This window comes from Artemia franciscana, chromosome 2, assembly GCF_032884065.1.
Source record: "Artemia franciscana chromosome 2, ASM3288406v1, whole genome shotgun sequence".
Lineage (NCBI taxonomy): Eukaryota > Metazoa > Arthropoda > Branchiopoda > Anostraca > Artemiidae > Artemia > Artemia franciscana.
Window position 1 is genome coordinate 66224906 of NC_088864.1, and position 15553 is coordinate 66240458.

At 38.6% G+C, this 15553-nt stretch overlaps 1 protein-coding gene across 1 annotated transcript in view; it reads right to left on the reverse strand.

Moving 5' to 3' along the window:
- LOC136043972 (phosphatidylserine synthase 2-like) overlaps positions 1-15347 on the reverse strand; it is a 52034-nt gene extending 36687 nt beyond the window's left edge. The window contains exon 1 of the mRNA XM_065729054.1: positions 15158-15347. Coding sequence (XP_065585126.1) covers positions 15158-15306 — 149 coding nt within the window. The 5' untranslated portion in view covers positions 15307-15347. The remainder of the gene's footprint in view (positions 1-15157) is intronic.
- Positions 15348-15553: the final 206 nt, after the last annotated feature.

Sequence of the window (15553 nt, forward strand, 5' to 3'; positions counted from 1 at the left end):
ATGTTACACACACAATGCTAGCTTATTAAGGAGCTGCTGCTCATACACGTGATTATGGTTCACTGGTCAGGTGCCGTCATCATCAGTAATGGGTCAAATGATCCACCTATTCACAGTTTCCACCTATTTCAAATTAAAAGTGGCAGAAAATGGCATGGGATAGTTTTTTCCAAAACATGAGAGATGTGAACGAAGGTTGCAAAGTTGTATTCTTCAATCTGTTTAAAAAAAAAATTAAACAAAGTATTTTTTTAAAGGAAAAGAAGAAAAAGAAAGCATTTTTAAAAATAGAAGAAAATAAATACGTAGGCTACACATTTATCTTTAGGTTATCAAGATATTGTATTTGACGCATTTAAATAAAACATTTTGCACCACCTGCTGAGGATTTACTTAGCTGTATTAATAGGAGGAACAAGGTTAGGGTTGAATACAGTAGTCTAATAAGTACTAGTAGCCTAAAAATGCATGATTCTCATGAGAAACACCCTTGACTGATGCTCAGAAAGGCAACCAGAGAATATTTTTATAAATAACTAGTAGAAAGTGGAAAGGATAGAGGGAAAGTTTGGGAGATCAATGCAATGAACAAAACCTGAACTAAGCACAAAATTGCTTTAGATGAGAAATTAATGGCTGAGCAAACCAAAGTTCGATCCAACTGGAGCAAAGAAAGCAAACAAAAAAATAGCAAACACAATGACATGGTCCGCTAAAACCTACAATAATATTCTAGGTCCTATTAGTGTTAACTTCTCCTGACATCTTAAAGATTGTCATTTATTTGAGACAGATTTATTTAAATCTGCATCCAAATCTGATTGTACCTATATAAAAGTATTGAAAAAAGAGTTATAAAGTTATAACCACTAACACATTTAATAAGCCTCTAATTACAGAAGAAGTTATTTCCATCAATCCTTTCAGCCCAAGCGTGGGTGAAAGGATTGGGCTGAAAATTACAACCCATTTAACTTTCAGCCTATCTAAATCTTCTTGGTGTGTTCTGAAGTCTTTGGAAGGCCTGTGAAGAACCAACTTTACTCTTTTTTGGAGGCAGAGGGATTCCTCAATCTATGACATTTTGGTTTCAGTCCAGGACAACAATGCCCTTGACCTAGGAATGCTACCAGCTGCTATTTTGCTTGGTATAAAAAAAAGACTTTATTGATCATGAAATTCTAATAGGTAAATTAGAACATATCAAAGTTAGAAGAGAGGCATAAAATTTGTTCTAATTCTATCTTAGTAACCAGGGCAATTTCATAGGAGAAGATCCATTGTACAACATTGCAGTAAGCTTAGGTGCACCATGGGGATCAATCCTATATCCACCATTATTTCAAATACATCCAAATGACTTGTCATTTTAAAGTACAAATTCCAGGGCCTTGCAAAACTATGCTGAAGTGAAGGCACTTCAAATAACAATAAACAACAAAGAGAGATAAAACTCTACAAAAAGAAAACCAAACGAGACGACGGCCAGTAGAGAGGAAAGATTAAAACAACGCGGATATTTCGCCTGTATCCAAACAAGGCGTCCTCAGCACAAGATAGAAAATTAAAAGAAAACTAATCTAAAAACAAATAAAAACCACCACCAATAATAATAAATACAATTGTCACTACTTATCCACGTAGGGAAAAGCAGCTGTTTGAGTTACTTCGATGAGAATCAAAGAGCAACTGTTCAGCAACTGAGCAATCAGTTGCTCTTTGATTCTTAAAAAGTAAAAGTTAGTTAATTCAAAAAGTTTAATTTCAAAGTTAGATATTTCAGAGTTGGTGTTGTTGGCTTCTACAAAACAACTGTTTTTTTTTCTTAGGTGGGGGACCAGTACCTTGTTTATGATGCCCTCAAGCACTTTACATATAACTGATGAGATACTTATAAGGCAATAACTAAAGCAATGTTTTTAGACACAATAGGCATCCATACTCAGCAATGGGTCTGATTTAAGACTTTTAAAGTCAGATGGATGATCTAAGCAGTAGTAATTTTTTGCAGTGAAGGGTTATCCTTGATTTATTTGCACAGGATGTTCTTACCCAATCAATGTGAGTGTTCCAAGAATGACTTTCCTTCAAGAAGATCAAGCTGGGGTGTATGTATGGTGCTTTTGATTGGGAGATTATCAGCTCTTTTGTTTTTGATGCAATAAATTTGATCATCCATGCATTAGACGACCACTTTTCAATTGTTGCTGTTATTTGAAGTACCTTCATTGCAGCATGGTTTTGCAAGGCCCTGGAATTTGTACTGAGCATTCATTTGCATGTGTTTGAAACAACAGTGGATACAGGATTAATCCCAATGTAGCTCCTAAGCTTACTGCAATGTTGTACAATGGATCTTCTCCTATGGGCGTGCTCTGGTTACTAAGATAGAATTAGAACAAATTTTATGCCTCTCTTCTAACTCTGATATGTTCTAATTTACCTATTAGAATTTCATGATCAATAAAAACTTTTTTTATACCAAGCAAAATAGCAGCTGGTAGCAGTCCTAGGTCAAGTGCTTTGTTCTCCTGGACTGAAACCAAAATGCCATAGGTTGAGAAATTTCTCTGCTTCAGAAAATGAGTAAAGTTGGTTCTTCATTAGCCTTTCAAAGACTTCAGAACACACCAAGAAGATTTAGATAGGTTAAAAGTTAAGTGGGTTGTAGTTTTCAGCCCAATCCTTTCACCCACGCTTGGGCTGAAAGGATTGATGGAAATAACCCTTATGTAATTAGAGGTTTATTAACCATGTCAGATGCAGATTTACCTCTCAAATAAATGACAATCTTTAAGATGTCAGGAGAAGTTAACACTAATAAGACCTAGAATATTATTGTAGGTTTTTATGGAACATGTCACTGTGGTTGCTATTTTTTGTTTGCTTTCTTTGCTCCAATTGGATCGAACTTTGGTTTGCTCAGCCATTAATTTCCCACCTAGAGCAATTTTGTCAGTTGTTCAGGCTTTGATCATTACATTAATTAATTGTCTCCCAAACTTTCCTTCTATCCTTACCACTTTCAGCTAGTTATTTATCAAAGTATTCTCTTGTTGCCTTTCTGAGCATCAGTCAAGCGTGTTTCTCATGAGAATCATCATTTTTAGGCTACTAGTACTTAGTAGACTACTGTATTCAACCCTAACCTTGTTCTTATTAATACAGCTAAGTCCTCTTCCTAGCTGATTTATATACTATGGGCTGCCTCCCCGTAGTAGCATAATATTTGTAGGCATGAATATAGAATTAGTCGGAGGTAATAGGCTTGGGACTGTCTGTGCAGGATTTCGACTCTTGTTGATAGAAGAGCATCGCCAAGTGCTGAAAACCATGTTGTGACCAAGATGGGAGAAAGGTTAAGATGGCTAGGCCACATTCTACAGATGAAGGATGACAGATTACCGAAGAATGTCCTTTTTGGCCAACCGTCTGGGGCTACACGGAAAGCAGGTCGTCCTTGTCTGGGTTGGGAGGATGTCATAAATAAAGATTTAAAGGAAATGGGAGCTTCTTGGAAGGGTGTAAAGAGGGAGGCTTTAAATAGATTAGATTGGAGGAGGAGCGTGCGTAGCTGTGTTGGCCTCATACGGCTTGGTGCTGCAGTGAGTTATTAGTAGCAGTAGTAGTAGTAAACCCTCAGCAGGTGGTGCAAAATGTTTTATTTAAATGCATCAAATGACAATATCTTGATAACATAAAGGCAAATGTGTAGATATTTATTTTCTTCTATTTTTTAAAATGCTTTCTTTTTCTTCTTTTTCTTTAAAAAATGCTTTGTTTTATTTTTTAAACAGATTGAAGAATACAACTTTGTAACCTTTGTTCACATCTCTTGTGTTTTGAAAAAAACTATCCCAAGTCCTTTTCTGCAACTTTTAATTTCATGAAAACTGTGAATAGGTGGATTATCTGACACATCACTGATGATGACACCACCTGACCAGTGAACCATATTCACTTGTATGAGCAGCAGCTCCTTAATAAGCTAGCATTGTTTGTGTAACATCATGTTTATAGGGCACTTGCAGCTACAAATGATACAGCCTCTCCCATTTTTTTCTTATTTTTACTAAATCTGTTGATTATTTATTAAACATAGGTTACTGCCTATTTTAAACCAACGGATTATAATCGATGTTTTACAGTTAAATGATTGGCTTTGCGAGTGATTACTCATTCTGATTGTTCTTTCTTACTGTTGTTTTGGTATTCATTACAAGTTTTCGTTTTTTTATGATATTTTTTACCCCAAATTCCACTCTTTGGGGCTTGTGATAGTGATTTTTTCTAGTAAATACCTTATCTCTTATCATATTGCTTTAAACAATTTTTATTAATTTCTATGTCATTTTGAAATTTGTTTGTAGGTCATGGCTGAATCATTTTGAAATTAATGATAAAAATAATATCACTTCTTTTTATCCATTGTTTTTAATTTGTTTACATTTTTCTTTTGTAAATTTGTAGAAATCTTGTTTGATTGTATGGATAAATAACCACCATTAATCATGGCTATGTGCAGCATGCTGGAAGAATCTAACAAATGGAGACAGCACTTGTGCATAGTCTTTGTGGACTTTGAAAAGGCATTTGAATCAGTGGATCATCAAACCTTGTAGAGAATATTGTGGTTTTAAAGCATTCCTGAGAAGCAAATCCATATAATAGTTTCCATGTACAAAGAGATGGAATGCTGTGTTAAAATATTGGACAGCAACACACACTGCTTCAAGGTGGTGTCTGGTGTCAGGCAAGGCTGTGTCCTATCACCTCTCCTATTCATCCTAGCTGTAAACTACATCTTTAGACAGATAAATGGGCATGGAATCCAGATTGCAGGAACTTATTCCAGACATTGACTTTACTGACAATGCTGGGCTCATAGAAGCCAACAAGCAGAAGATTCAGGAATTTCTGAACAAACTTGCAGAGAAAGCTGATCAATTTGGACTACACATCAACATGGAGTACAGTAACCTGCAGTGGCAACTCTGGGAAAGGATTGTGCACCAGGATGGGCTGGGCTAATACATCATTTCAGAGACTTCTACCAGTCTGGAAACCCATCATATACTTGTTGAAGTTGAAACTCAGGTTGTTCCAGAGCAATGTACTCTCTGTCCTGAGTTATGCTATGGAATGCCTTAAGCCAACTGCAAGACAGGAGAAATGCCTTACCATCTTCAAAATAGCTGTCTTCACTTAATCCTTAGAATCACTTGGGGAGACTATGTCAGTAACAACAAGATCCATACCAGCACAGGCCAGCCAGATATCACAACCATTGTATGACAATGTAGATGGTGATACCTTGGGCACATCCTCCACATGCCAGATCACAGACTTCCAAACATACTCCTCCACTGGCAACCCGAAGGCACCTGTTGCTGACTAAGACCAAAGAACACACTGAATAGAACATATAAACACAACAGAAGAGCCCTCCAGACAAGTCTCATTCCAGAATAGGTAAACACATATGCAACAGCTCACTTGAGGGAAGATTAGAGGCTACTAACCAATGCCCTGTGTGCCTCTGGAGGAACTAAGATAAGGTTTAGGTATAGAAATAACATATACAGATTTTCAAATGTATGGAAAGATTCTGGAGGAAGTGATGACAAAGTTCCAGCCAATTCGTCACTGCAGGTCTTCAAGACAATACTAGGTATATTGTCAGGACCCATGAATTCATTGATATTAAGACACTGCAAAATGAAAATGACTTTAGGAGTGGAGAGTTCACACAATCAAGAACAGCATTGGACTAACCAGAGAAATCACAATTTTCTTTACTGTCAACTTCCAGATTTGAGAACTCATGTAACTTTTGCCATAGTCTATTTGCTAATTTTGAGGGAAAGAATTGAAGTTCCTTTAAATTGCAAGGCCTATTTGATGACTCTCCACCAGTTCTTAGGCATTTTGGAGCTTAGGAGCAAAGTCCTCTCTTTTTTTTTTAACATGGAATTTCAAAATTGTATAAACTGTGTCTTGAACCCCTATCCTTTTTGCTGTTTGAAAGCAGCTGTTGGTTGTTTGCCTTTTTTGTTCTGATAACATTTTTGCAGTGAATATTGAACCAAGGCTTTTCCTTGTTGGATGTCTGGATCCACTTTGAGGGATGTAACTTGCAATTCAGTTGACAGTGGTCTGCAATATTTTCCTAAAGCAAGTGTATTCCTTAAGCCTTTCTAACCTCTTCTTTTGTTTTGCCAGATTTGTTGCTCATGCCTTATATGGGGACATACAATAACAGCAATCCACATACAATGACAACCGTGTGGTCACTTGTGAAAGCATGAGTATCAACCTTAAAGGAATCTGAATGAATAAAAAATTGATCAAGACAAGATGATACATCTCAGCCATGGTTAGCAACTGAATTCAACTGCTTGTTCAAGCCCATACAAAAAGGAAAGACAATACAAGTCTTACCCCTCTATATCAGTGTTATTACTATGGAGCCATAAGCTCCAACGGACATTCAAATCTCCGTGGAGGGTGATAGCAGACTTGGGGTATTTATCCTGAATTTTACCAAGGAAAGTTTTAAGGTAACTGCAATGATTTCTTTGATGTAATATTCAGTTAATACGTATATTTGACCCAAGCACCTGTAACAAAAGCATAATAAGGCAACTGCAAGCAAGCACACAAGCATTAGCATTAATATATAAGCAAAAGCAAGCAATAAGTTCATTTCATCTTCCTTCTTTTCTTCATGTGAATCAACGGTGTTTTGTTTTTTTTTTTATTGTATATGCTCAACTTCAACTTCGTTGGGGGGTTTCACCTGACGACCAGAACGATTTTTTTTTTTTAGTACAATAAGTTCATTTCATCTTTTTTATTTATTTATTTTTTTTTTTAATTCGGTACAATAAGTTCATTTCATCTTTCTTTTTTTTTAATCAGTACAATAAGTTCATTTCATCTTTTTTTTTTTAATTAATACAGTACAATCAATTCATTTCATCTCCCTTCTTTTCTACAAATTCAACTTTGTTGGGGCTTTCACCTGACAACCAGAACGAGTTGCCATTGCCCTTCTTCCATGGTTAATCTGCTGAGCTGGATCCATGGCCTCCACCTCTTTGTTTGTGACACCTTGCTTTGGTGTTGGAGACTCCACTGTAGGGGGGTCCGTAGTCTCTTGGGAATCAGCTAAGGGATCGGGAACATTCTTTGATGGCGAGACGCTCGAAGTTTCGACTTGGCAACTAGCACCATTGTGCAGGTCAGTCACCATTGGGTCTTGTCTTGATTTGATGTGTATTCTGTTGCGGCGGAACGTCCCTCCTTCTTCGAGACGGCACATAGTATGAATGAGGGCTGTCACCAGTCTTGCAAACTGTTGCCTTCTTCCAGGTTCCCTGGTCAGTCAACTGAACCCACACTTTCCAACCCATTTTCAGTGGTTCCATATTCCTTGCATGCTGATTATAGTGTTCGCTTTGTGCCTCTTGGGCCTTCTCCCTCTGTTGTCTGAATTGGTCAAATTGGAAGGCTCCTGGTTGCAAAGTTTGTGTGATGCTGGGCAGGAGTGATCTCAGTTGGCGTCCCACCATTATTTGAGCTGGGGCAAATCCATCAATGGGTGTGTTCCAATACTCCAATAGTGCCAGATACAGGTCACTCTTGCTCTCAGCAGCCTTCACCATGAGTCTTTTAGCTATTTGAACAGCCTTTTCACTTAAGCTGTTGGACTGAGGGTAGTTTGGGCTTGAGGTTGAGTGTAATATTCCCCAGTCAGTCATGAATTGCTCAAATTCCTTTGCGCTGAACTGGGGGCCATTGTCACTTGTAAGTCGCTTGGGAATCCCATATTGGACGAAGTGAGATTTCAGTTTGTTGATGACCTGCCGTGATGTGGTGTTTGTCAGGCAATCAACCTCAAAGAAATGACTCATGTAATCGACAGTGACCATGTAATCCTGTCTGTTGAGCTGGAACAGGTCAGCAGCTACATGCTGGAATGGGTAGTCGGGTATTTTGTGCAGGATCATTGGCTCCTTCTGTTGGTTCATGGCAAACTTGGCGCATACCTTGCAGTGGTTGACCAGCCTTTCGATATCTCGAGTGATGCCTGGCCAGAATACAGACGTTCTTGTCCTCTCTTTGGTCTTCGCCACTCCTAGATGGGAAGAGTGTAATTGGCCTAATATGCCTGCTCTCATGCATCTCGAGATGACTATGCGCTCCCCTTTAACAACAAGGACATCAAGTTCTGCCAACTCATGACAATAATTCCAGAAGGGCCCAAGTTTTCTGTCTAGGCTCTTTTTATTGTTTGGCCAACCCACTTGTATTGTTTCCAACAGGGAGTTCAGTGTTTCGTCTTTAGTCGTTTCTTTACATATTTGTGCAAGCCTTTGGCTTGCTATGGGTACAGTTTGAAGGACTGAGTGAACCAGAATTTCCATGTCTACCTGCGACTCAATGTCTGTATCTGCAAGGTACAGGCAGGATAGGGTGTCTGCTACAGGGATAGTCTTTCCAGGTTTGTATCAGCTTGATATCATATGGCTGAATAGCCAACATCATTTGCTGCAGCCTTGGAGGTTCCCTTTGTATAGACTTCCCAAAAATCGACTCAAGAGGCTTGTGGTCTGTGGTCACGCATATCGTTCTTCCGAACAGATACTGGTGAAATCTTTTGCAAGCAAAGGTTATTGCGAGCATCTCTTTTTTCATTTGGGAGTAACGCTGCTCTGTCTCACTTAGAGAGCAAGATGCAAAAGCAACGGTTGCTCTGTCTGTTGATAGCTGGGCACCCAGAACATGCTGGGAAGCATCTGTGATCACTTCTATCTCCTTGGCCTCTGGATCAAAGTAGTAGAAGTTTTTGGAGATTGCATTCTGAATTCCTCTCTTGGCCTCCTCGTGGCTTGTATTCCATTCGAACTTCTGCTGTTTGGACAGGTCTCTGAGGGGTTTTTTCAGCGTAGCCAGGTTCGGGATGTATCTAGACAAGTAATTGTACATTCCTAATAATGTCTGTAGTTCCTCCTGGTTTCGGGGTGCGGGCATGTTTTCTAATGCCTGGGTTTTCTCTGGGTCTGGGGCAATGCTGCTTGTTGTCAGTCTGTGTCCGAAGTAGGTGATGGAAGTAGTGTCAAAAACACATTTTTTCTTTGTTGAACCGCACTCCCTTGTCTCTTGCGGCTTGGAGTACTGCCCTCAGCTTGGCGTCATGTTCAGCATCACTAAAACCAATGCCAGCAATATCAATGACCAGCCCAATATCCAGTTCTGTAAAGACCTCCTCCATCTTTCACTGGTATTTGTCCTGCACTGAAATCAATCTAAATGGGTATCGGTTCCATTTATACCAACCATACATGGTGTTGAATGTTGTCAACTCAGATGATGGTTTGTCCAACACCATTGACCAGTATCCATTTCGGGCATCCATCTTAAAGAACTTCTTTGCACCTTTGCACTATGCTGCTACTTCATCAAACAAGGGTATAGGGTAATGCGGTCTCTCAATTGCTCTGTTTAAATCAACAGGGTCCAAACAGATCCTGAGTGACCTATCTGCCTTTCTCACCAGAACCAAGGAATTCACCCACTGTGTTGGCTTGGTCACTTTTTCTATGACTCCAAGTGACTCCAGTCTGTCTATCTCCTCTTTGAACTTAGCTTGTAGTGCAAAAGGAACCCATTTTGGCAGTTGTATAGTAGGGATTGCACCCTCTTTCAGATATATTTTGCAGGTTCCAGGCAGTGTCCCTATGCCCTCAAAGACAACACTGAATTTGTTTAAGAGTTTTTGGATGACTGGTCTGATTGGGGTTGGATTGCTGACACTGAGGACAAACTTGATCAGCTGAAGTCGTTCGCTGGACTGGCGGCTGAGGATGGGTGCTCTATCTGTGCAGACCACATGGAAGGTATGGGTCTGGGGGGTTTGGTTCTTGTACTGAACTTTTAGGTTGGCTGTCCCCAGTACCTTTAGCTGTTCTCTGGTGTAGCTGGTCAGTATATCAGCAGTCAGCAGCAGTGCTGGCTTTCTTGCCAATTTGTTGAAGTCTTTGAGTGGCAAAATATTGGCCTTGGCACCAGTGTCTATCTTGAACGCCCATTCACTATCGTTTTCTGTCAGTTTTATCAGAGCATAAGGCTTTTCCACCTTTTCTTCTGTGGAAATGGACTCAATCATGAATTCTCTCCCATCTTCCACTTTGCTTCTTGTTTCAAGTTCATGTACTACTTTGCTCTTGCACATTTTGGCAAAATGGTTCATCTTCCTGCATTTGCTGCACTGCTTCCCTTCTGCTGGGCACTTATGGCTTCTTGAGTATGGGCCACCACAGAAATAGCATGCAGGGGAATTTTTCGTCTTTGAACCACTTCCACCTCCTGCTTAATTGGAATCGGCGCCTGTTCGTTAAGCATGAGTGCTTGGGTCTCTTGCACAGTTTCTATAGCTCGACTGCACTCAACTGCTCTAGCCAAGGTAAGTGTGGCTCCCTCACAAAGAAGCCGCTCACGGATTCTTGCATTCTTGACTCCAAAGACCAACTGATCTTGAACTAGCTGGTCTTCTAGGGTATCAAATTCACAATCCTTGGCAAGTACTTTCAGCTGAGTGACATATGACTCAATGGTCTCTCCATCTGCTTGGTTTCTCTGATGAAAGATGTATCTGGCAAAGATGGGGTTTGCACTTGGCTGAATACAATTCTTGAACTTGTCTAGATATACTTTTGGCTTGTTTGCCTCTGCGTCAGGTAAGGTCCAAGTGGAGAACACATCCTGTCCTTTTTCTCCAGTCCAGACCAGTAAGTATGAGCATTTCACTGCATCTGATTTTCCACTTAGTGGACCAGAAAACATGAGCTCACAATGTCTCTTAAATTTTCTCTATTCTGATTTTAGGTTGGGGCTTGACCAGTTGATTGATGGAGCTGGTGTACTATCCATGTTGAACTTCTGACACCATCCAATGATTTCTTTGATGTACTATTCAGTTAATACATATATTTGACCCAAGCACCTGTAACAAAAGCATACTAAGGCAACTGCAAGCAAGCACACAAGCATTAGCATTAATATATAAGCAAAAGCAAGCAATAAGTTCAATTAAGTTCAACTACTGGTCTAGCAGGATGGGGAGAGGGGGTTACACATAGTCTCAATGATCACAGACTTCTTTGGGAGGATTACAGATTTCTCCTCCATATTTTGAACTGTCAGTGTGTACCCAGTCTTGTCTGTGGCATGTACCATTGTATGGCAACCTTACTGCTTGGTATCTCATGGCTGAGATTGGTCTCAACAATGCATATAATAGCTGGTTTGACATAGTTCAATAAATAGAGGAACTGGTCAAATTCAGTTGTGAAACTTTATGTATTGCAGTAAACTACTGTAGATAAGACTGAATACATTGCACATGGGTACACAAAAGGTTTTTGACAAGAGATCAGCTTGGTCCAAGGCTTATTTTGATGAATTGTAACTAGATAAGAAATATCTTTGGGTGGTTAGCCTTTATGTTGGAGCTGGTGCCCCCATATAGATTGTATCCATGAAGTAGAGCATTTGGATGACAATTCTCACAATTCAAATTGTGGACATAAAATTAGCACAGCCCAAGCAGGGGCACTACAATCAGTTTGTCTAACACAACCTCAAATTGAAAACAGATTTGCAGGAACATTCAAAAAGAGTCTGAAATTCCTCAAAAAAGATATCACAGCCAAACTGACATCATTATCAAAGGTTTTCTGGCTCTTTTTAAAAATTCTTCCAAGTCTTGGCAACATTCTAGTTTTGCTTATTTTTGCTATCTTGAATAAGGATTAGGTTAGGATAATGAAACTTTCAGGGATCTATAGACTAAAGTATGTCCTGGGAAGGTATTCTGAAGTATCTACATCTAGTCTTTCTCCCTCTAGAGGCCAGTGACTTTTGAAGACCTTTAAGAATATTTGTGTGGTAAAAGTGAAGCCTTGTAAAATAGATCTTTTGGTTAAATGAAGAATAAAGAAACTGTTTTCAGCTTTAAAACTTTGCACAATCCTAATTTATGAGGTTTCATTGCTACAGATACATTTCTTAAATTTTGAAAAAAAAAACATTGATATGGCTTAAAATTCTACTCAAATAACAGGAATTGCATTGTCAGAACTAAAACCAGAGAAAAAAAGCAGATAATTAAGGTAAAATGTTGTTTTGTGAAAATTTCAATAGCTATTAGATTTCTACTGAAGTGGGGTTAACATAGAAGCTTGACAATAACTTCCCAGAGTAGATTTTTGGCCCTGGATTCATTACTGAGAGTTTCATTTTCTTATCTTAACTTTAACATTTTCTTAAATTTAAGAGTGAGTGTTGTAATTATCTAGACATTAGTCTGATCTCTATAGGTAGCAAACTACTCAGTAATATGACACTTTTTAGATTGAGAGATGCTGTAGACAAAGTTTTAAGAGAAGAACAGAGTGGTTTTAAAAAAGGTAGAGGATGTGTCAACCAAGTTTTCACTCTTAGGTTAATAACTGGGAAGTCCCTTTGTTGTCAAACACCTTTGGTCCTCATTTTTGTTGATTATGAGCAAGCTTTTGATTCTGTTGATAGAAGAGCATTAGCAAAGGTCTTATCCTTATATGATATACCAGGAAAATACATTAAAGTGATTGCTGTGGTTAAGGTAGGAAATGAGGTTAGCAACTGGTTTTGTATTAGAATAGAATAGAATTAAGCAGTTAAGCATGGTTGTGTTCCATCCCCCTTCATATGGATCATTTTGATCGACTTTGTCTTAAGGAGCACAGGAAAGGCAATTTGAGACCACAGAATCAAATGGAGAGGAAAAACACTCCAGGACTTAGATTATGCTGATGATTTAAGCATATTTGATGAAAGTATGAACAAAATGAATGATCACCAATTAAAGTTTAGCAGCCATGCTAAGTCTGTTTCATCTTCTGCAAATAAAACCCTCGGTATCATAAAAAGAACCATCTCCAGCCGACACCCTAGAGTTCTTATGAAGTTATATAAGGCACTTGTACGTCCACGCCTGGAGGTTGGAATGTCATTAGCAGCCCCTTTCTTCAAAAAAGATAGGAAGTTGCTTGAGGATGTCCAGCGTCGTGCCACTAAGATGGTTGCCAACATGAATAAATTTCCATACGAAGAAAGACTACATCATTTGAAGCTGCCAACGCTGACATACCAACAGAAAAGGGGTCACATTATTTTAACCAAAAAAATCCTCTCTAAAAATACCCTTCCCGGTCTTTTTGCACAGCCCTTGCATTCTGGTACTAGAGGACATTCTTCGAAGCTCTCCATGCAGCGTTCCACGAGTAGACATAGAAGCCACTTCTTCAGCCAAAGAATCACCAATATGTGGAACCAGCTCTCTGAGGAAACAGTTTCTGCTACTTCAATTGACATGTTCAAGTACCACCTTGATAGGGAATGGCTCGGCCAGGAGTTCCTTTACAATTGGGAAGCTGCAGAGTCCTCCACAAGAGTCTAATCTAACCCACAATCTACACCAAACGAATTCTTTTTTTCTCGTGGAGCATCACAAGGATGGATAATCCTTATATCACTCCAAGCTGCAATTTAAGGTAATTCTTAGAGGTTTTGCAAGTTCAGGGTGCTAAAATAGGCTTGAAAATTAATGTTAAGAAGACAAAGTCACTAAGATTAGGAATAAGTGAAGATGAAAATGTGATGATGGGTAACAAATATTGATAAGATTGGCAGCTTTGCTTACCTTGGTAGTATTATTAGTAAAGATGGTGGGAGCAGTGAAAATGTTAAAAGTAGAATAGCTAAGGCTCAGGGTGTTTTTTCATAGTCAAAAAAAGTTTAGAAGAATAGGAAGATAAAACTGCAAACCAAGATTAGAATATTGCTATGACAGTTAGTTTAGACATTTTAGAAGCTACACTGATGACAGTGATCAAATATGGCTCTGAAGCATGGGCATTCCAAAAAGCAGACAAAAATTTACTAGAGGTTTTCTAGAGAAATTGCCTACAGATTGTTCTGGGTGCACAGCTGACTGACCATATTTCAAACAGTAGGTTGTACAGAAAATGTGGTTCAATCCTGCTTTCTAGGGCTGTAATGAAAGAAAGATTGACATGGCTATGCTATATTCTGTTGATGAAGGAAGACAGATTGTCCTTTTTGGCCAACCATCTGAGGCTACACAGAAAGCAGGTCATCCTTGTCTTGTTTAGGAGGATGTCATAAATAAAGATTTAAGGAAATGGGAACAACCTAGGAGGGTAATAAGAGGGAGGCCTTGAATAGACTAGGTTGGAGGAGGAGCATGTATAGTTGTGTTGGCCTCATGCAGCTTGGCGCTGCAGTTAGTTATTATTAGTAGCAGTAGTAGTATTATGGAAGGGGGGTAATCAAGAATGTATTACATCAAATAGGCTACTTAATCAAAATACCAACCCTATATACTTCTGTTGTGTGGTGGTGCCAACTTTAAACTGATGGAGCATGGTTCTTGAACAGTATCTACCAATGTGGTTACTGTTACCAAGTGGGCTTAAATTTCATCTCTCCAGCACTCTATAGTCCTGATGGTTTGTTGCTTGACCTAAACACAGCAACTAGATCTATTGTCATCTATTGGTCCAGCATTACATTTCTTGTAACTAATTCACTACAAAGTGTAAGTTAAGGTGGGCTAATTAAATATTTAATCAGAATATAGCTATAATATAGTTTATTTCAGAAAACCTAAGCTAACTGTACCCAAATAAAGAATGGTAAACCAGTTTTTGCTGATTTAACTAAGCAAACTTCTTGAGCAAGTACTGGCTAAAATGGAAGCACCCTCACATCTTGTTACTAAACAGGAATAGAGAAAAATTATATAAGCTATATCAATGAATGGATAAAAAATCTAAGCTGTATGCCTTGTGTGAGGTAAGCTATGTTATAAGAACATGTAAATATTTACCTCATGTGGTGTATCAACTTTCTTCCTAGCTAAATTACATGAATATGCATGAATCTACTGCCTAGATAGGCTTATTAATCATTGTTTTAAACTAGTCTTAAAAATATTTCAGGTTTATTTAAAGCTTTTCCCTGATACTCACTTTTAATTCTCTCATATTTACCTACAGGTGTATGATATCACCCACTAATGTCCACTCACCAGAAAAAAGTCATAGTCCCATCATCAAAAACAACTTCATATTCCTTTTTCTCAGCATCCCAATCATGAGCTGTTTTCAGTGAAGTGGTATTCTTAACTTCAAAATTATTCTGAGGCACAGGCTTTAACATTCTTTTTTGAACTGCCATTGTGAATAAAAATGTGTATTAATGCTGTTTCTTCTCATAATAGGCTCGAATGATCTTCTCATAATATCATTCGATCCTGCCAGTGTTTCCACGTAGAGGGATTTATCTGTAGACCTACGGAATTTGGTTTAAATTTTGCCGCCTAGCTGCATCTTCCAGATCGTGGGTAATCGCTTAAAATATATACGACTTTATTAATTTTGTTAAAATATTTTAAGAAGCTTAGGTGTAAGTTTTGTAGTTTTTC